The sequence below is a fragment of the Pelophylax lessonae genome (assembly GCF_965119305.1).
Source record: "Pelophylax lessonae genome assembly, chromosome: 1".
Taxonomy (NCBI): Eukaryota; Metazoa; Chordata; class Amphibia; order Anura; family Ranidae; genus Pelophylax; species Pelophylax lessonae.
The window spans coordinates 223,626,435-223,649,299 of record NC_138768.1 but is presented as its reverse complement, the minus strand read 5'-3'; the positions used below and the strand labels follow the sequence as shown (position 1 = coordinate 223,649,299).

General features: G+C 43.4%; 1 protein-coding gene across 1 annotated transcript in view; it reads right to left on the bottom strand.

Annotated features, from left to right (window-relative positions):
• TMEM116 (transmembrane protein 116) overlaps window positions 1-22,865 on the bottom strand; it is a 107,788-nt gene that overhangs the window by 41,522 nt on the left and 43,401 nt on the right. Inside the window, exons 2-4 of the mRNA XM_082243805.1 lie at window positions 14,980-15,026; window positions 5,341-5,404; window positions 2,941-3,069 (exon numbers count right to left, since the gene is read on the bottom strand). Of these exons, the coding sequence (XP_082099931.1) occupies window positions 2,941-3,069; window positions 5,341-5,404; window positions 14,980-15,026 (240 nt within the window). The remainder of the gene's footprint in view (window positions 1-2,940; window positions 3,070-5,340; window positions 5,405-14,979; window positions 15,027-22,865) is intronic.

Sequence of the window (22,865 nt, the reverse complement as noted above, 5' to 3'; positions counted from 1 at the left end):
CCAAACGCTGAGCGATGTTGCCGCGATTTCCGCCTGCCGAAACGCGGTAACATCGCGCAAAAAAAATCGCGGGACGCAATACGATCCAAAGAAACTCTTGTACTTTTTTGGTCGTAATGCGTCCCGCGATTTTTTTTTGCGCAATGTTACCGCGATTCGGCAGGCGGAAATCGCAGCAACATCGCTCAGCGTTTGGGGGTCTATTGCAAATCAACGGGCAACGCACAGGCGTCCCGCGATTTGCAATGATCTCCGGATCGCGGGCGGAACCGCGGCGGTTCTGCCCGTGATCCATACGCTTACATGTGAACTGAGCCTAAGGACTGGTCAAAACCTTTGCTTATTTTTTTCAGTTTGTGCTCCATTGGGGAGATTTCCATTCACTTTCCGTCCTACAAATACACCAGGAAGTGAGTGGAGATGTCCCCACACCCCTCTTTAACAGTTGTCACTTGAACACATTTATCTGTTGAAAGAGTTCAGGCCATGTATATTTACACAGATAGCTTAAAGCATAACTAAAGGCAAAACCATTTTTTAGTTTTGGATAGAGCGGAGATGGATTAGGATACCTATTAGATTTTTTTTGCTGTCTGTGTCCCCATTAGGAAGATTACCCCTCTCAATTTGTCCTGTTTACTGTTATCATCAAAAGTGAAAGAAAATCACAAATTCTGATTTGTCCCCAGAACAGTAATAGAGGGGAAATCTTCCAATGGGGACTTGGAGGCCCCCCAATGAATTCCCTTAGTTTTCAGTGATTTCCTCTCATTTCCTGTTAGGCTATGGGACAGAAAGTGAAGGTAAATCTCCCTAATGGGACACAGAAAAGCTGACAGGGGCTATAACCCTCCCTTACTCTAACCAAAATGAAAAAAAAGGTTTTGCCTATAGTTCTACTTTAAGTTCAATACACAGGTTTCTATACTTGTGTCTAAGGACCATAAATAGTTAAAATATGAACCTAGCTACAAGGGCCACATGTTACAAGAAACTGCCTTACAAGAAATGTGTCTGGTCTGTAACAAGGTAAAAACTGGATTGTCTAGAGTCATGAGATCACTGACAGCTGAGAAACAAAACAAAGGCATTACCTGACACATACCTCACCTCACCTCACCGAGCTGAGCACTCAACCTGTACCATGTTAATGTCAATGTCAATGTTTATTGTCATAGTCAATGTTTCTGTTTCCAAAAATAAAGAAGCCCATCAATCAGGCTTTCTCCACCTTTAACCCTTGGAATAAAGCCTTGTACACACAATCAGATTATCGGACGATCTTTCGTCCATTTTTTTTGTTGCATGTTAGTCTCATGTTGAAAGTGAAGAGGTTACTTTCATAGGAAAATTCCCGTACGACAGAATTCTACTTCAGAAGTGATGTCTTGTGTTGAATTGTTTTGTATGTGTTCTTTCATTTCTGAGCATGCCTAGTCTTGCTTTTACAATTTTTTCGGACAAAAACTATACTGATTAAATGAAAATTGGACGTTGTGTTGACGTACAATAAAAATTTTATAGCCTGAACATCCAGTTTTTGTCATCCGAAAATTCGTAATCGGCTGCCGAAAGGACTAAATTTTACTTCCGATTTTCGTATCGTGTGTACGGGCCTTAGCATTCCGGTTTCAGGGAACCCCTGCTAAACATGACTATATCTAAGACTCATGAGTGATAGTAAGTGGGAAGAATGCTCCTTACATTTGTGGTCATTGGGAAGAATTATCCCCTCACAGATAGCTATAAAAAATCAATGGTGTTAGTGGGAACTTATCTGAGAGGCATAAAATTGCTCAAAAGGAACCCATAGAGACCTCTGGAGGAGTCCTATTTGTGAAACCCTGCCATAGATTCATAGATTATGCAATTTTCTCTCCTTCCATTATGAGTGGAAGTAAAAAAAATGGCTAGATTTCTCTTCAACACAGTCAGTGTTGATGGGTTAATCCCCCCCCCCCCCATGGCGCTATTGTGTTCTGGCTGCAGGGAAAATGGCTAAATGGGCCCAATTTGGACATTTTCACTTAGGGTGTACTCACTTATATTGCCAGCAGTTTAGACATTATTGACTGTGTGTTGTTATTTTGAGGGTACAGCAAATTTACACTGTTATACAAGCTGTACACTCACTACTTTACATTGTAGCAAAGTGTCATTTCTTCAGTGTTGTCACATGAAAAGATATAATAAAATATTTACAAAAATTTGAGGGGTGTACTGACTTTTGTGAGATACTGTAGTTGTGGGAACGCTATTAGGTGTCTGCTGCAGCCACTGAATGTATTAACACATATATCCACATCAGTAACAATGGTAGCGTGGAAGTACCATTCACTTATTTAAAAGTTGAAGCAAATTTTGGCAAAATTTGGCTAAATCAGTCATTTTGGCCCAGTTGAAGCTTCCATAGTTATTACTTTAATGCAGTCAGGCAGCATTTACTGTAGAGTACTAAACATGTCCTTTGCAAAAGTGCTAGCAGCATGCTAGGGAGTCGGACCACTGCTCAACAAAGAATAAATAGATTGGTCTGTGCAAGTGGAGGGTGGAAATGCCCTACCAGTGCTCCAATCAGCAGTGATCAAGCTTCTAAAGCAGCACTGTTGATAGGAGCACTTGGCAGGGGGCAAATCATACTGCTGGAGACCTAGATGACCTAGATGACTGCGCTGTGTTAAACAGCGGTCCAACTCTCTAGCATGCTGCTAGTACAGGGTCTTCTAACCTCTGCTTCAGCACAAAGCAAACAAAAAAGACAATCATGTGTATTACTGTATGTGCAGTCTCACTGCATATACTCTAATCATTTTGGAGGTTTAATAGATTTTTTTTATCAGCATAGAAAAATGATATTCAAACATTTGACAAACAGATGCCCTGATCTCTGTAATGAAGACGGTTGACTGACATGTAAGAATACCGGAGTACAGCACTTACCTGACCCACTGCCTGCATGTTATAGCATGCAACATTGTGCTGACATGATCTCCTATAAAGAACAGCTCCAATGAGCCAACACACTGCGAGGAGCAAATCAGAAAGACTAAGATAGAAGAGAGGCCGAACCTAGGAGTGACAATTACAAAAACATTATTGTCTGCAATAAGTCATATCTTTGAAGCTAAAATACACTTTAGAAGAATGCATGTATATATTATGAATGATATAACAACATAAATATGCAGTGAGCAAAGAACTACAGAATGATTTTAGCTTTAAAAGAGAATTTAAAGACAATTTGAGCCAATATTTTCCTTTTAGTTTTGGGTAGAATGTAAAGGTTTAGAACCTTGTTAGGTATTATTGATGCCTGTGTCCTAGTGGGGAAGTTTTCCCTTCACTTACTGTCCCAGTTGTAGGACATATTGTTTCCATATTCTCTGTCGGCCACCTCCTGCTGGACACCCTTCAATTGAGAAATCAGAGAATAGTCAACTTAACAACAGCTGCATCCAATTAGATTTGGGCGCCGGCTGAGGCTGTCAGAATATAAAAACCACAGCAGGTGATTCCTCCATACATGCTCTATAGTGTGGATAGGGATACCTGTTTGATTATTTTCTTTCAACCTGCAGGCAGTCTGGGTGCTGGCTTGGATTCTTACAGGAGGGTAGAGCCATTATTAGATGAGAGAGAGATAAAGAGAGAGAATTATTGCACTTTGGTAGTGATGTCCTAGTGGAGGACACCTATTACTCACCTCGCCCATAAGCTAGGTACAACGGCCACAAGTTATTCAATTCCTTGCCAAAAGCTTCATTGGGGAAATTCCCTTCGAAAAGGTCAACAATTCTGCCTGACTATAACTTTTCTGATCATTACGAGAACTTTCAACTATCAATCAAGTGGCTGTACAAACATAGGATTATTATCATATTTATGACATCTGTCCCAAACTGCTAGAAACTTCACACCACAAGGGCCAGGAGGGGAAGGAAAGGGGCTTTGAACGATGCCTAGAGGATCATGCAGTTATGCAAAAAAGTAAAGTTTGAAAATGTATTAAAACAATATATTAAAAACATTCCCCAAAAATTAGAGTTGATAGAGAAGACGAAACCCATGTCTCACAGAGCGTTAAGAATTTTACAATATTCTGGCATATCAGAATTAAGTCCCAATAGTCCTTGCCCGGGACCCCGATGCGTTTCAACGTATTCAGTCTTCCTCAGGGAGATAGTGGACGTTGAAGTCACATCAAATTTTCTAAAGCTATAGCATATATTACTAAAGTATATATACACACAATAGATAAAGCATGTATTTTTTAACACATTAAATGCTTTATCTATTCTGTTTGTATAAATACTTTTGTAATATACGCTATATATTTAGAAAAACCAATGTGACTCCAACATCCACTATCCCCCTGAGGAAGACTGAATAGGTTGAAATGCATTGGGTTCCCGGACAAGGACTATTGGGACTTAATTCTGATATGCCAGAATATTGTAAGATTCTTACATAGAAACATAGAAACATAGAATGTGTCGGCAGATAAGAACCATTTGGCCCATCTAGTCTGCCCAATATACCACTCTGGTGTTTAATTACAAGAACTTGACATTGTCTGAACTTTCTTTTTTCCTTGGCCTCTGTCAATCCCCCCCCCTTTTTTTTTTTTTTACAATTTCCTGTATTACATTATTCAGGTTCCATTTATGGTGTGACTACGGTTATTGAAGGCCATACAATTGGATTTGTGGAAAAACTCTTTTTACTGAAAAGTTTTTAAAACGTAACTATTCAAATATCACCTTTGCATAAAAAGTGGTGGCAGTGACAGGTGAATGCTTCCTTCGGCTGCCCCACTGCATGACTAGAAAACCCCTTTTCTGTCCCTCAACTCCATCAGGGAGAAACACTTGAAAAACCCACAGGTTAAGCAGGGCCAATGATGTTCTTAGAAGGTAGGGGGCACCGTATTTTATCTACAAAGGGTGGGGTTAAAACTATCTTCCCTCTCCTCAATAATATTCAATTAGAACCCATAGATGCACCAAGCATGCCTCCTGAGGTAATCACCCCAAAAGGGACATAGACAGCAACAAAAAAGGTAACAGAGGATTTTGTTTTATATTTCTTGAGAGATTGGGGTCATTTCCAACTCACTCCTTGTACAATTATTGAGGCTGGAAAATTAGTGGGAAATTACCCAATAGGGTCTGAGGCAGAAATAACGCCTGACATTGGTTCTAACCCAAACTAAAAAACTGTTTGGGATTGAGCTGGGTTTTAATTGGGCAGTATTATGAGCAAAGAATAAGAGTTTTCACCTCTGCTTATTCCTACAGTATGTGATAATATAGATGTTAGTCATTTTAACTAATTACTTACCTCTGCTGATTTTACTACATTCTGAAAGACTGCATAACCAATTATTGAGCCAGGACCTAAAATACTAAAAAAAAAAAAACCTGTAAATATATATATATATATATAAATTTATATAAGATGTATAAATCCAAAACAGGTATAGAGGCACTCATGGGTCTTGCAGATGAGATTTTCATTTTCAACATTTGACGAAAGCTCAGTCCAACTTTTTTGAGAAATTTCAATATGGAAGTGAACAGCCATTTTTATTGGTCCGTTCACTTCCATGTTGTAGTTTCTTGAGAAAGATGGACTGAGCTTCATTGAAACGTCGACAAAACAAACGCTGCTGTTTTGATCTATCTCATCTGCAAGACCGGTTAGTACCTCTATATCTGTTTTGGATTTGTATGTATTTTGTGGTGGGTGAGCACCAGGGCATTTACCTCAAACACAGAGTGCGGTCGCTACCATTCAGATTATTTAAAATATATGTATATTTTGCACAGTAAATAACATGTTCCTATGCATGCTGTAAGATTTATGAGTTATGTTTACTCATTACATACACAGGCTCTACATCCAGCTTTACCATTGTACACAGTGACTTTTTTCACAATGCAAGTTAATTAGTATCGTGATTATTTGAAAACAATGCTCTCCCTAAGTGGCTTTTTGATTATTCCAGTGTTTGCTAAGCAGAATACATTGTTGTCTGGTAATCTACAAATCTCTATATTTAATATTATAGAAAAATAATAAAGGAGCTGGATGTGAAAGCATATCAACCATAAGTTTGGGGTAAACACTGCTCAACGTAAATTCCAACTAAAAATACAGTTTATCTCTAACTTCATAATAGCGATTATGATAGGCAAGGCTGGAAAATTCAGCAGGAGGATGTTGGCACAGGGATCTCTGAAAGACATAAGAAATCAACCTATTGGTATTTACCAAAAGCAGAAATCAACCTGTTGGTATCCGCCAAAAGCAGAAAGTATCTTGCTACGCCTTTTCCTAGTCAGCTTCTACAGATTATGTGTTATGCCCCGTACACACGATCCAAAAATCAGACGACCGATCGTCTAATTTTTTTTGCTTGCTACTCGCAAGTAGAAATTAGTAGGTTACTAAAGTTACGAAAATTCTCATGCGACAGAAAAATTATTCTGAAGTGATGTAATGTGTTGTAGTGTATTTGTATTGTATTTTCAGGGGACAACTGTAATGATTAAACAAAAATTGTACAATCTGGTATTGTACAAGGAAAATTTCCATGCTTGCACCATCAGATAATATCGGATGAACTGTCGAGATTGGCTATCGAAAGCTGTGTACTAACGATCAGACTATCGTAAAATCGCTTCTAAAGCATTATTTTTCGTACAATTTTCGGGCCGTGTGTACGGGCCATATTTCTCTGATCTTGTCCTGGCAACCTTCTATTCTAGGGCAATCTGTTGGGTCACTTCTGTGTTGTTTACGCTGGCAGCCTTCATATCTAGTTTCTGTTGCCCACACCCACTCTCGAATAGCTGTTTGTTCATTTTCCTGGTAGCCCTGTTAGTTCTGTCCCAGCACATCTTGTTGGGTTGCTTTTGCCCCTGCCTGATTGCCCTTGACAACTTTCTGAGCTACTGACACTTTTTTGCTGCCACTCAAGTGTATCCCTGTTGGCCATCCTGTTTGTCTCACTTGTGACTACAGCAAAGGCCACAACTTGGAGGTGTCCTTCACAACTCCACCACCAGCCCTTTTGGCTAAGATTAGGCACTCCCTGATCCTGCCCCCACTTCTGCTGACACAACCTTTAGTCTATGTTCACTCATTTTGTAGTTTTCTAGTCTGTTTGTTTATGTGGTCCTCACCCTCTTCTTGGCTGCCATCCCAATCTGGCATTTGACCCTCAGACTCTCCATATGTGATCTATTAGCTATGCTCTTTCTTGACGCTGCACTAGGTGTGTCTAGGTCCCTAACCCAGGCAAGCAGTCTACTGCTAATCCTAACATAAGACATGGTCACATGGTCATTAAGAAGTAAACTAAACTTTACCATGGATGCACTTATGTTTAAGAAAAACAATATGTTAGTTCAGGTTTGACAAGCAACACAGTTATGTCATTTCAGCATCTTAGTGATTCTAAATTTAGTATCAAGAACAGTCAGGAAAAGTCATGTGGATTGATGGTGTTTGCTTCGTTACACACCCTAATGACATGTGATTTCTAACCATACCTGCAGGATCTAAAAAATACAGTAAACAACATACAAAGTAAAAAGTCATAGCGGTGTGGCAGATGGTAAAGATTACAGCAGTTGTATGATCTAAAAATAAATTTTTGTTATATTAATACCCAAAAGAAGATGTTTACGTATACAGGCAACAGTGTTGAAAGCCCCATACCCAGGGCTTCCCATGGTGCCAGGTCATCTAACCTTTTGAACTTTATATCAGGAGACTTGAGCAATGCTGTGACACTGGTAACATGGTTTTTGAAGGGGATATTTACAATTCAGTCAAAGTCACTCAGGGGGAGATTTACTAAAACAGCTGCACACAGAATCTGGTGCAGCTGTGCCTAATAACCAATCAGCTTCTAGGTCTTAGGCTCGGTTCACATTGGTGCGATGGAAGACATCACATGTGATTCGCACCGCACTGCTATGCAAATCACATGCAATGTCTGTGTGATGCAAATTCAGCTATACAGATTGTATGGCTAAATTTGCATTGTATTTGGAACAAAGTTGTGCAGGACCCTTTTTTTGGTCCACACCAGAATCAGATCGCATGGGTATTCACACCCAATTCCTGTCCAAATTGACAGTTCGCACTGTTATATGTGAACTGATCTTGGGGTGTCATTAACTTTATATTGACACTCCCAGCGGTTCGCATATGGCAGTGTAAACTGCTTGCGAGTTGGGGTCGATACGGGAACCCGCAGTGGATTTGCAGGGTTTCCACATCGCACAAAGGGAAACCGAGCCTGATTGTCAAAGCCTAACTGAACAAGCTGAAGTTAGAAGCTGATTGGTTACTATGCAAAACTTCACCAGATTCTGAGTGCACCTGTTTTAGTAAATCTCCCCCTAACTGTCTGGTTCTGCCTGAATATAAAGAGACCTTGTTCCCAAACCATTCATGTCAACTAAAATCCTCCCACAAGTTTATACGTTCATTTAACATATTTTATGCACATTATCTACATGTAAAATCCTCCCTTGTGTAGACGTCCAAAATTCCTGAGACGGCTGCTTGGGTCCACCGTGTTGGATGTGATGTCAGTAGTCTCAGTGGACTCAGAACTGTCACTCAAGTCACACTCTATAGCATGGGTGCTCAACCTGTGGCCCTCCAGGTGTTGCAGAACTACCCCATGAGGCATTGAAAGGCTGTTAGTTACAAGCATGGCTCCCAAAGGCTGAGGCATGATGGGACTTGTAGTTCCGCAACAGCTGGAGGGCCACAGGTTGAGCACCCATGCTCTAAAGCAGTGATGGTGAACCTTGGCACCCCAGATGTTTTGGAACTACATTTCCCATGATACTCATGCACTCTGCAGTGTAGTTGAGCATCATGGGAAATGTAGTTTCAAAACATCTGGGGTGCCAAGGTTCACCATCACTGCTCAATTAAATCCCCCTGTTTTGCTCCCCTGGCAGCTACATAAAGGCCTCATTCGGGTCTGGTATGGATTTTGAGGTGAACCCCACGCAAAGAAACGGTGTGGGGTCCCCCTAAAATCCATACCAGACCCTTGTCCAAGCGCGCAGCCTGGCAGGTCAGGAAAGGGGAGGGGGACGAGCGAGCGGCCCCACCCCCTCCTGGACCATACTAGGCAACACGCCCTTAACCTAAATAATTTGGTGCTGTGGGGTAGGGGGGGCTCTGCACCCCCCCCATACCCCAAAGCACCTTGTCCCCATGTTGATGGGGACAAGGGCCTCTTCCCGATAACCCTGGATGGTGGTTATGGGGGTCTTATCGTAATCTGGACACCCCCAGCAAAAAGGGGGCCCCCCCAGATCCTTCCCCCCCTGTGAATGGGTATGAGTGCATTGTACCCCTATCCATCCATTCACCCCAAAAAAGACAGTGTAGTGTAAATAATTTACAAGAGACGGTTTTGAGAAGTCCTTTATTAAAAATATCCCTCCGAACTTCTCCCTCCGGTCTTCTCCCTCCAATCTTCTCCGCTGCCGATCTGGTCCTCCACTGACGATGTCTCGCGTGATTATGCCGGTTCCACTCTTTGTGGCTTCTTCTTCTTCTTCACGCACTGTCAGGTGATGACACAAGGGGGCGGGGTCTATGGGTGACGTCACTGGATGGCCACCCCCCCAATGGCTATATAAGAACCCGCAAAGAGCAGAGCCGACATTATAACTGGAGACATCATCAGTGGAGGACCAGATTGGCAGCTGAGAAGATCGGAGGAAGAAAACCTAAGGGAGGCTCTGCAGCTCGTTTTTTCTATCGCCCTGTGTGCATGAGGCCTAAAGGTTATGTAAGAAGGCTAGAGAAGTTGGTAAACACAGTCAGTATTAGACACTCCCAGAACTGGAGAAGACTATGAGGTGCAACAAAGGAAGGGGCTTTGCTAGGCCATTAGTAGCAGTCAAATTTTCTAGGAAGTTCAAAGTCACATTGCAAGGGAATAAAAAATAATTTACAGAAAGGAAAAACACTGCCAGTACACATTTAGGCTGGGTTCACACTGATGCGCTGCCAGACATCGCATGTGATTCATACCGCATCGCTGTGCACATGACATGCGGTCTGTGTGTTGCAAATTCAGATGCATAGTTTGGCTGAAATCGCATTACATTTGGACCAAAATGGAGCAGGACCCTTTTTTTAGTCCGCACTGGAATCGGATCACGTGGGTGTTCCAATTCCCGTCTGATTTCACAGCTTGCACTGCATTCTATGAACCAATTTTGGGGTGTCATTAATGTTACACTAACACCCACAGCGGCTCGCAGAGAGCAGTATGAAGTGCCTGCGAGTTCCCGCATCGCATCAGTGTAAACCCAGCCTTAAAGTACACAATTTTTCTCTGTTTTTACCTGCAATTTTTTTAGGTTGATGAGAAGTTTATCAGTTTTAAGCCACTGAGGTTAATAAAGTACATTTTGTACTTAATTTTTGTCTTTTTGATATGTAGAAAGTAAACAAAAATATTGGAAAACATTACTGTTTAATGAATTGTCTCCAAAAAAAAACATTAATTTGGTGTCATAAGCAATGAGTTATTGCTAAATAGGTAGGACCATATCCGGAAGGTGGAAACTAATCTGGCCCATAAGGAATAAACAGCTACAAATGATCAATAATAAAATGATAAATTTAAATGTGAATATATTATTTTCCACTTTCCATGGTAGTTTAAAAGATTCTTCCTTTTTTTCAACCAACTTGCCAAAAAAGTACAAAAATGCCATCATAATAGGAAAGATAACTGGATAAGTTTCTTCACCACTTAAGCCCCGGAGGATTTGGCTGCTTAAAGACCAGGGCCTATTTTGCGATTCGGCACTGCGTGACTTTAAAAATGACACTGGCAGGGAAGGGGTTAACTTTATTAGAGATCCAGGGCTTAAGTGTGTCCCTAGGGGCGTGCTTCTAACTGTCAAGGGGCGTGGCTTTTGATGTAACCACAGAGACATACTCCTACATAGCAGGGTCGTATAGTCTCTGCTGTTACACCAGGGAGAATGACAGGTGGCTTTGTTTACATTAGCTGCTTGCCTTTCTCCCTCTCCAGCGGGAGATCGCGAGTGACCGGTGGACATCGGAGCCGCCGATCACTCGCGCGGGGATGGCCGTGAACGGGCGGGAGCGCGCCTCCGGCGGCACGCGCTCGCCCCCTACAGGCTCCTGGGCGAGCGACGTAGTACTACATCGCTTTGCCCAGGAGGGGCTGACTGTCGCAGTAAATGTACTTGCGGCGGTCGGCAAGTGGTTAAAGAAAGCACACAAAAATTATTTTTTTTTTTTTTTCAATCGATTTGAAAGAAAAGAATATGCACTCTACTTAAGTTGAGTAAAATATAAGGCTGGGTTCACATAGGTGCGGTCACCGTTTTCAGCCTAGGGTCCGATGCATTTCTGTTCACCGGTTCAGGTGCAATTCAGGTCTGAATTTTTGCTTGAATTGGCACATGAAACAGATCTAAAAACGCATAGGAACACCGTGGCCGCCCCAAACATGTGTGAACTGGCTCCATTGAGAGCTGGTCACACTCGTATGTCATGCGAAATGGATGCGAAACCGCCCCCAATTCGCACAAATGTAAAATAAAAATTAAGAAGTGTGGTGGTCGTCAATGCCGTCCAAGAGAATCACAAGCCGGCGACCCATCACACTATGTAGATGGGATTTTAACGGCTTTGGGATAGTCTGTAGTAATAGACAATTAATTAGTATAAAAATATTGCTTTATTGAAAAAACATAACAATACATATAAAATATTAAGAGCATATTCTGTAAGCATGTACAAGGTGATTACAATCCAGTGCATCATAGACATGTGGAAATAGTACAATGTGACTTGGTAAGTCCTACATGTTTCGCCGAGGCTGAAAAGCTCTCATATTGGCTTCTTCAGGGACAGTATAATGGAATCACAGCACTGTTTCTAGATGCATTAAGTGTAGATCACAGAGCATGCCAAATACACCAAGGTCCCAACACAGGAGAAACAGAAACAAGGATGTAATCCAAGCGCCATAGGAAAGGGTTAAAAACCAGTATCCAGACCCCAGGATACCCACAGGGCAAGCACTGGTCCAAATCTACAATCCGTGGAGAGCGTTTCCAGGACCATGAAACACGGAGGAAGGATATATGTCTGTGCTAGGTGCCACTGTGCATTACAATGCCTCTGAAGGAGATCCCCACATCCAAGTCTGGCGTGCAGAGGGAGCCTCGGCGAAACATGTAGGACTTACCAAGTCACATTGTACTATTTCCACATGTCTTTGATGCACTGGATTGTAATCACCTTGTACATGCTTACAGAATATGCTCTTAATATTTTATATGTATTGTTATGTTTTATCAATAAAGCAATATTTTTATACTAATTAATTGTCTATTACTTCAGACTATCCCAAAGCCATTAAAATCCCATTTACATAGTGTGATGGGTCACCGGCCTGTAATTTTCTTGGACGGCATTGACGACCACCATACTTGTTAATTTTTATTTTTCAATTGAACTAGGGATGTGGCTACGGGTGGCTGTTGTTTAACCACTTGCCGACCGCCGCAAGTACATATACTGCGGTGGTCAGCCCCTCACAGGCAAAGTGACGTATATATACGTCACTAGCCTGTGAGGCTCTGGGGAGCTCCCACGCGGTCACGGACCCCCCCGCGCGTGTGACCGTTGGACCCGATATCCGCCGGTCACTCGGCGATCGTCGGTGGAGAGGGAGAAAGGCAGGTGGCTAGTGTAAACAAGCCGCCTGTCATTCTCCCCTATGTAGAAACAATGATCAATACGGTTCTACTATGTAGGACCGTTGATCATTGTTCCTACAGCTCAAGCCACAGCCAATCACAGTTAGAATCACGCCCCTAGGGATACACACAGCCCCTCCCTCTCAAATAAAGTTAACCCCTTCACTGCCAGTGTAATTTTACAGTAACAGTGCATATATATATAGAACTGATTACTGTAGAAATGTCACTGGTATCCCCAAAAGTGTCAAAAATGTCAGTCAAGGGTCCGATCTGTCCGCCGCAATGTCGCAGTACCGGAAAAAAAATCGCAGATCGCCGCCATTACGCGTTAAATAAAAAACAACAAAAATGACAAAAATCTTTCCCTTTGTTAGTAAACGCGATAACTTTTGCGCAAACCAATCAAAATACGCTTTTTGCGATTTTTTTTACCAAACATATGTAGCATAAAACAAATTGGCCGAAAATGTTAAAAAATTTAGATTTTTACATTTTTTTTTTTGGGGAATTTCATATAAAAAATGTGAAAAATATTGTTATTTTTGCAAAATTTACGCTCTTTTTTTGTTTATAGCGCATGATCAAAAAATTGCACAGGTGATCAAATACCACCAAAAGAAAGCTCTGTTTGTGGGAAAAAAAGGACGTCAAATTTGTTTAGGTACAGCGTCGCATGACTGCGCAATTGTCCGTTAAAGTCACGCAGTGCCGAATCTCAAAATACCCCCTGGTCAGGAAGGGGGTAAAATCTTCCGGGGCTTAAGTGGTTAAGTCAACACTTTACCCAATCATTCAATTCGCACAAATGTGTCATTTTTAAAGCTCTGTTTGTTGTGTTAACTGCTTTACTGCTTGTAGCTATTTACCCTTGTTAACCATAGTGATTCATTTCAGATACTGGCCTATCAATTTGATAATAGTTATTATTTATGATTCTGAAGTGATACATAAACAAATGATATTCTACAATCTGTTCTCACACCATCTGCCCAAACATTTAAATTATGTTTCTGGAACAATGCATGATGAAATTATTTTACAAATTACAAAAAGGGTTTTTTTTTTGTTAGCTTTCAAACACAACGCTTGATATAAATTAAATAACTGATAACAGTTAATACCACCAAAAGAAAATTATGTTTTCTCAAAAAAGTGATCAAAATAGAAAACTGACAAAGTTTTACCAAATTACTAGGCCCATAACGGAAATAAGAAAATGATTCTGCAGCTTACAAAAGAATTCTCAAAACAATTTTTGTTAATTGTTCTGTTCCCCTGGGGACAAAGTACACGTAGTACTTTGTCCCATCTTTCTATGTGCTGTCTAAGGCTAGTTGTGAGGTCAGACAAAGTACCCCTCCTCCTTCTATGGCCATCCGACAACGCAGCTAGAACAGAGACGGCCCCTTTGACAGATGGCACTTTTCTCAGAATCCAAGCACTAGCTCAAGATAAGGAATGCAATGAGAGGGAGCTTCTGAACTAAAATGTTTCAGAACTTCAAATGGACAAGTGCTTGGAGATGAAGAAAAGATCCACCTGTAAAAGCAGTCATCTCCTTGCTAGCTGCATTGTTGGACAACCTTGGAAGAGAAGGGGCCCCCTGTCTAACCTCACAGCTAGCCTTGGACAGCACATAGGAAGATGGGACGAAGTACTACATCTAATTTTTCCCTGGTAAGCAGAATATGATAATAAAATGGAAATGAGGCATCTTCTTTATTTAGAGCAAACGTGTCAGCTGTCACATACTGGTTAAAGCAAGATCCTGGTGTGTAGAGTAGACTGATGCCAATGCAGATACCATATTATGACAATGCTAATGCATTGGAAATCAAGGACTTTGTCAAAGACTGATCTAATTGCTTTTCGAAGCTGGACAACTGCAGATAATCACATAAAATGGTATTCTTCTAGAAAGTTTCTTCTATATTTTGACATAAGCTAGACAATGACTGACTCAAAGGAAATGCGCCATGTAATCTAATTAGTATACACTTGCATGTCCAAGTACCCTTTTGTTTAAGGTGACAGAGGTTCTTCAAATTTCAGGGGATTTCATTAAAAAGGCAGAACGAAAGCCCTTTAGGTTAAGTAAATTCTGACAGGAGGTGTGGCTTAAAGCTCAAAACCTGTGTGCCCAGGGGCCAGTGATAATAGTCAAGCTAACTGGTTCTCCTACCTTAGTGTAGCTGTAATCACTTGTATCCATTTGATTGTAAAATACACCTGTGAAAAGAATAAATATTAGTACTAAAAAAAATACCTTTAAAGTAGATGTAACCCTCTCCTATACCCAGTGAAGTGAACAGCCTCAGATGATACATAAAGATGAAACAAATCTTCCTACATACGTTTTACATGTATATCTGCTGTCTTCAGCTTTATATATTCTTTAGAAAGTTCACATTATGTTAGAGATTTCCCCTTCTGTTCAGCACTGGGAGTGTAGTGAAGCCTTACACTATGTGACAGCTGATTGGAGGAAAGGCCCACACCCCCCACTCCACATAGGCACAGGAAATAAAGAGCTGTGCTGTGACAAGACCAGCTGTCTGCTAATCTGTTTACAGCAACCTCCCATGACACAAATTTCAGCCTGGTTTTATCTTGTCAGAAGAACAGCAGAACAGAGCAAGAGAAAGACTCAGGGCTTTGGAGAAAAATAAGAAAACACTGCAGATAGATGTGCTTAGGTCAAATTTCATGAATCTGGTTTACATCCACTTTAAGCTAAATAAATAAATAAACAATATACTACAACACTAAGGGGTTGATTTACTAAAACTGGGAGTGAAAAATCTGAAGTAGCTGTGCATGGTAGGATTGGCAAAAAAAAAACTGGAAGCTGATTGGTTTCCATGCAAAGCTACACCAGGTTTTGCACTCTTTTTAGTCAATCAACCCCAATGCCTTATATATTTTACAAAGAAGTAAACTAGTAATTAGAAATATATCTCTATAAATAGCTCTGTTTACATATATATATATATATATATTCTTTGGTGACATATCTTTAGAAAACACATAAGAGTATGCTTTGTACCCAGGAATTTCCAAATGGACAAATTAATTATGCTCATACTGTAGATATTAGATGACTGTTGCCTAATCCCGCTGATTTGGCACACCTTAATCTGAGCACCATTTATGGCGCTTTTCCACTGCATGGAACCAAACAGTTCAGCTTGCTTTTGCGCTTTTCTACTGCATGGTACCGCATGGTAGGGTGTTGGAACGGTTCGGTACGGTATGGTACATCGGCGCTTTTCCACTACATGGAAAAGAACGGTACGGCTCGCTTAAACAGTACCACCTCGGTTGTGGTTCCAAGAGGGCCGTACCGGTACCATATCCTACAATCCTTTGCATGCAGCCTTGACTGTTCGTCCCACCCACTTTATCCCACCCACTTTACTTTAGTGGAAAAGCAAACCGTACCATACCGCACCAAACCGTTCCAACACCGTACCATGCGGTACCACGCAGTGGAAAACCAAACTGAAATGCAAAAAAGGGGGGAGGAATAAATGGACTTTGAAGGCACCGTAATAAAAAACAACACTTTATTTTAGATACGCATTAAGACCACAAAAGTGTGTATCGACCGATCAACATGGACAATTTCATTGATCAGAGGATACAAATGATAGGTGAGTGGGGAGGACCTCACACCTAAAGCATACAATGCAACAGACAATACAAGATTGCATTTGAATGATATACAAAGGAGAAGTAGGGCGCTATACGCTGCACACAAGCCGCACCACGGTGCAGGCAACGCAGAGCGTCCTGTACAGTATGATAACAGCTTCCAAAAGGAAATAAACCAATATATCCAATTGCTCTACATGTTTCGCCTGGTGTTCAGACTTCATCCGGAGCGGTTTGGAATATAGATTCTGTGTGGTAGGATACAATGGGATTAGTATAGTAAATACCATCAGTAAAATGAACATTGATGTTGCAAGTTGAATATGTCCAAGCAATTAACACATGTCGCCAGTTAGAACACTAGCTGGCAAATTGCTAGAGTGTTCTCATAATTAACATCTAAAATAGTACAGCTGGCACAGAGGGGGGGGAAGGGAGATGGTAGACTCATCTCCAGTCATGGTCAAACTGGGTGGGCTATGGGTCACTGATTCAAGGGTCTCAGGAGTAGAGGGGTCACTATGGGGAACAAGGGAGAAAGTAGCAAGACATAAAGGATCATATAAGTCAGGTAACAATACCTACCCATAGGAAGATGTTGCTGGAGCCAACCAGTAGGCACCAGAAGAATAATAAACCAATCTTGTAATTAGTAATCACGAGGGGTGACCTGTTGAGGTAGCTGGAGGAGCACGCACTGCTTATGGTCAGATTGAAAGGGAATCAGGTAGTCACAATATAGGGTAAGCCTGTGGTAAGGAGTGAGATGTCATAGGGCCAGTTAAAGTAGCAGGTAACGGCATCCAAGAGATGTAACAGGGGGTAATTATAGCGACAAATAGCAATATACCCAAGCCAGGAAATATCCCACGAAAATGGAGATGCAGAAAACATAAATAGCAGCATTGACAAGAACCAGCACCCACAGGGTTAATGAACCCTAATCAGAAAAGTAGATTAGATATATGGAACACCAACACCTACAGAGAAAAACCACAGGGGGGAGGTGCCAGATGTCTAAGGACAGGGGCCGTGAAGGGTGGCCAATGTCGGTGTTAAAGTTAGTATATACTCACCTGTCCCATATATAGCCGGACATAAGGCATATAGTAAAATAGCAGGCAGTTCCTCCAAAACGAAAAAAGCTAACAACAGATAGACAATTAAAAACTAGACTGGAACTCTAGATGGACAGAGAGGCGAAATAAGGAGATAAGGATTACCATGCAGCGCGTCCTCCAAATGCTCCTCGAAGACACAGATCAGTGACCCCCGGATGGGGAATGACCGCCATAACGGAGGCTGGATATCTGCCTCCTTTATAGCTCAATTGTTCCCGGGTCAGTGAGTCACCCGGAAGTGACGTCAGTCTGACCCCGGCCGTCCAGCCCACGCATGCGCCAAAAAGCCGTGCGTAAAAGGGTAGGAAACGCCGGACTGGCAGGGCGTGGGAGGGGAGGAGCCCACCAGAAGCCCGAGGGTCTAATGGGCTCATATGCCACATCGAAAGCCTCCAACAGGAAGCGTTGCAATGTGGCTCCCCGGCCGCACAGTGAAACCTAATAAACTCGAGTAGACCGTTGACAATGAAGCAGCGCCACCCAGTGGAACCAGGACATAGCAACATCCCCCAATGACAGCAGCACCTATAGGAAGAAAAAGAAAAGAAAACAGGGATATATTGAATTGAATATCAGATCCATGAATAAATTATGTTAGATATAGAAAGGTAAATGCATAAAATTCCAGCCATGGCAAAAGCCCAACCATATGGGCGTCTGCAATGAGAAGGAACAACCTTCAAACTGAGGAAATATATATCGAACAATGAGGGCGCAAAAAATGCGCACCAGGTCCAATGAACCATATATGAATCACAGGAATAGTCCAAAGAAGGGGGAGGAGGGGGTGGGGTTGTGGGAAGGGGAAAAGGGGGGGAATGGTAGAATTACAGAAAGGATTTGAAAGACTGTGCCTCATTCAACCCCGGGCGGCAGGTGGCATTGAGGCGTAAGATCCAGAGTGCCTCACGTTGTAGGACACGCCTGTTCCAATCGCCTCCACGAGGGTCTTGAGGAATCACCTCTAGAATAAAAAAATGTGCACACCGATTATTAAATCTGTGGTGCAGATCTAAATGTCTGGTGACAGGAGTAAGCATCTTCCCTTTAGAAGAACAGTATACATGGTCGTTAATACGACGTCTGAGTGGGCGTACAGTCTTCCCTACATAGAAGACCCCACAGTCGCAGTACATTAAATAGATCACCCCTTGGGTATTGCAATCCACTCGAAATGTTGGAAATAGGGTCTCACCATTGGGTAACAAAAATTGGGTGCCTTCAGCAACCCAGGGGCAGTAAGCACACTGATGGCATCTGAAAGTGCCCCTGTTCCTGGGGGGGGGCACTCTAGACGGTTGATAGAAACTGCTTGTCAAGCGATCGCGCAAAGAGCGCGTCCGCCTGAAAGTCACCTGTGGGGTGGGATTAATGTGTTTGCGGACAATGGGGTCTTCACCGAGCATGTGCCAGTGCCTATTCAAAATACTTCTAAGTAAGCCTTGGTGGCTCGAGAACTCAGTGATGAGTCTAACAGTGGGTTGATGTGGGGCCACGTTGGGTTTATAAAGAAGTTCGGCCCTGTTTTTAGAGCGGGCACGATTATAAGCTTTACGTAATATGCTTTTACTGTACCCTCTCTGAAGGAGGCGGGTACGTAGGAGGCCTGCTTGATGGTTGAAATCAGTAGTGAGCTTGCAATTACGCCTCAGCCTGATATACTGGGCATAGGGGATGCTACGTAGTAATGTGGGTGGATGCGCACTGGAGGCATGGAGAATAGTATTGCCTGAGGTCGGCTTACGGAATAGGTTGGTCACAACCTGGCCCTCCGAGTCCTTCATGATGGTCAGATCTAGAAAGTTGACCTCGGTAGGATGAAAAGAAAAAGTAAATTTCAAGTTGAACTCATTGATGTTAAGGAGTTCAATAAACTTGGTCAGGGTATTAGAAGAGCCTAACCACACAATTAGAACATCGTCAATGTATCTAAGCCATAATTGGATATGGCAGACATACTGAGTGTAAATTTCTTCAGAGAAGATGTAACGTTCCCACCCCCCCAGGTACAGGTTGGCGTAGGCAGGTGCACAGCATGTGCCCATAGCCACCCCCTGCACCTGGAGGAAGTGGGAACCATTGAAGGAGAACCAATTGTGGGTAAGGACAAATGTTAATAGTTTGAGAAGAAACCGATTGAAGGGCCAGGTGTGACGATCCTGTTCGGAGAGGAAGGTACCTATCATCCCGACGCATAGGTGTGCGCAGCCTATTGCATTAGGGTGTGCACCCCAAAACTCAAACTCACATGCGCATATATATATATATATACACACATACACACGCAAACACCCTTATAAATAAATGTGAACAAACATTTAAATGTATCAAAACATTTTTTAAATGTATTAAATAAATAAATGAAACACTTAATATTTGTAACTTATTAAAACATTGAATTTTTTATAGAGGTTGAAGGGCAGTAAAACTCTGCTTTCGAAACGTTCTTTTACCACCCCTCAACCGCTACCATCTTTTAGCTGTAGAGGCAGGGCTGGGCATGTTCATATGCCACAGCTGCAATTATATCCCCTGTTGCTTTCAGCAGGTGTAGAACCCACTGACTGTGACCCATTCAAATGAATGGGGGCATTCTGCAAGCGCCCCACAACCATGTGCAATGAGTTCCCCTTTACACTGGGAAATTGGATGTAAAGAGTACTGTGGACTCTGGTGTAAAGGGAAACTTTGATATAGGGCAGTGGACGGTGTCAGTAGAGCAGTGGAAGGTGTCAGTAGAGTAGTGGACGGTGTCAGTAGAGCAGTGGAAGGTGTCAGTAGAGTAGTGGACGGTGTCAGTAGAGCAGTGGATGGTGTCAGTAGAGCAGTGGAAGGTGTCAGTAGAGCAGTGGAAGGTGTCAGTAGGGCAGTTGAAGGTGTCAGTAGAGCAGTGGACGGTGTCAGTAGAGCAGTGGATGGTGTCAGTAGAGTAGTGGAAGGTGTCAGTAGGGCAGAGGATGGTGTCAGTAGAGTAGTGGACGGTGTCAGTAGGGCAGTGGACGGTGTCAGTAGGGCAGTGGACGATGTCAGTAGGGCAGTGGATGGTGTCAGTAGGGCAGTGGATGGTGTCAGTAGAGTAGTGGACGGTGTCAGTAGAGCAGTGGATGGTGTCAGTAGAGCAGTGGAAGGTGTCAGTAGGGCAGTTGAAGGTGTCAGTAGAGCAGTGGACGGTGTCAGTAGAGCAGTGGATGGTGTCAGTAGAGCAGTGGATGGTGTCAGTAGAGTAGTGGAAGGTGTCAGTAGGGCAGTTGAAGGTGTCAGTAGGGCAGTGGACGGTGTCAGTAGAGCAGTGGACGGTATCAGTAGAGCAGTGGACGGTGTCAGTAGAGCAGTTGAAGGTGTCCGTAGAGCAGTGGAAGGTGTCAGTAGGGCAGTTGAAGGTGTCAGTAGGGCAGTGGAAGGTGTCAGTAGGGCAGTGGACGGTATCAGTAGAGCAGTGGACAGTGTCAGTAGAGCAGTTGAAGGTGTCAGTAGGTCGGTGGATGGTGTCAGTCGAGCAGTGGAAGGTGTCAGTAAGGCAGTTGAAGGTGTCAGTAGAGCAGTGGAAGGTGTCAGTAGGGCAGTTGAAGGTGTCAGTAGGGCAGTGGACGTGCACAGATGTTTAACCATTTTTTTTTTAGTTTTATTTTTTAGTGTTTTTACAATTTTCTAGAAGCCACATTGGGAATGCCGGTAGCACTGCGGGGGGAGGGGGGACCAGAGAACACGTAGGAAACAAGTAACCTGGATACAGGGCCAGTGCAAGGATTTTTTCTTGAAAGGCAAAAGGTGCATTTTGCAGCTCCCTGTTCTCCACCACCATCCTCCCGCCAAACCTGTCACACACAGTAACACCTTCTGTATGAGAGTGCCTCAATCTGGATGAGGGAGCACAGGTGGCACCTTCAGCAGGGGGGGGGGGGGGGTAGTGTTAACGTTAGTAACAGATTTAAATACACTGACAAACTGAAGCCAAACTCCAGCAAACAATGTATAATCAGTTACAGCAAAAATATTTTTTTCCCTTTTAGTATAAAGGTTTTACATAAAAAATATGATCATTGTAAGCACTGCTGTCAGTGGGAGATGGTTTGTCATATCCCTCCAACTGCTACCTCTGCAAGAGAGCTTGTTCTGTTGAAACAACAGACTTTCTGGCCAGATCACCAGATGAAAATAAAAGAAAGTCTAAACAAGAAAATAAATGTAGCCACCCTATCTAAGAAGGGTACCTGGGCAGTGTGACGGGATGGGGGCAGTGCGACTGGAGGGTGGGGCAGTGTGACAGGAGGGGAGCAGTGTATGATGGGAGGGGGGCAGTGGAGGGCAATATGGGGGGTCAGTGTGACAGGAGGGGGGCAGTATGGGGGACAGCATGATGGGAGGGGGACAGTATCGGGGGACAGTGTGCCAGGAGGGAGCAGTATGGGGGGGGCAGCATGATGGGAGGGGGACAGCGTGATGGGAGGGGGCAGTGGAGGGAAGTATGGGGGAACAGTGTGCCAGGAGGGGGTAGTATGATATGGGGGCAGCACGATGGAAGGGGACAGTGGAGGGCAGTACTGGGAGACAGTGTGCCAGGAGGGGTAGTATGGGGGAGCAACATGATGGGAGGGGGACAGCGTAATGGGAGGGCGGCAGTACTGGGGGAGTGTGCCAGGAGGGGGTAGTATGGGGGGCAGCATGATGGGAGGGGACAGTATGGAGGGGACAAAATAACAGGAGGGGGCAGTATGGGGGGCAGCAGTGGGGGTATAGTGTGTCAGGAGGGGGCAGTAAGGGGGGGCAGCATGATGGGAGGGGGCAGTATGGAGGGGGCAGAGTGACAGTCAGTAGGACACCAGGCTGGAACACTACACTCTGCTGTGGCAGACATTGTGTTTGTGTCTTACCAGGCAGAAAGGGATAGGAGGCATTTCTAGCATTTCTCCTACCTTGCCCAGCAGCAGGAACGGCATTGAGAGAAGAGGCGGGAGCTGAAGCTGGAGTCGGGGGGCGGAGCTAGGAGGCAGTCCTAGGTACGGATGCTTGTCACCATCGTGGATAGCTAGCAGCAGGCTGGATAGGAGGTCCGGTGGGACGGCATACAGTAACAACCGATCCCGCTCCTGCAGCCACTGAAAGCCCTGCAGGAGTCAAGAAGTGAATAAGGAGATCGGTTCTCCTATATGCAGCCCCGCTGGCTCCCCTATCCAGCCTGATGCTAGCTGTATCCACTATCCAGGATGGTGACAAGTAGTCCTCTGTACCTAGAACCGACTCCGACACAGGTGTAGACAAATGTGACAGGGGAGCTACAGGGGCCCCCTTCAGC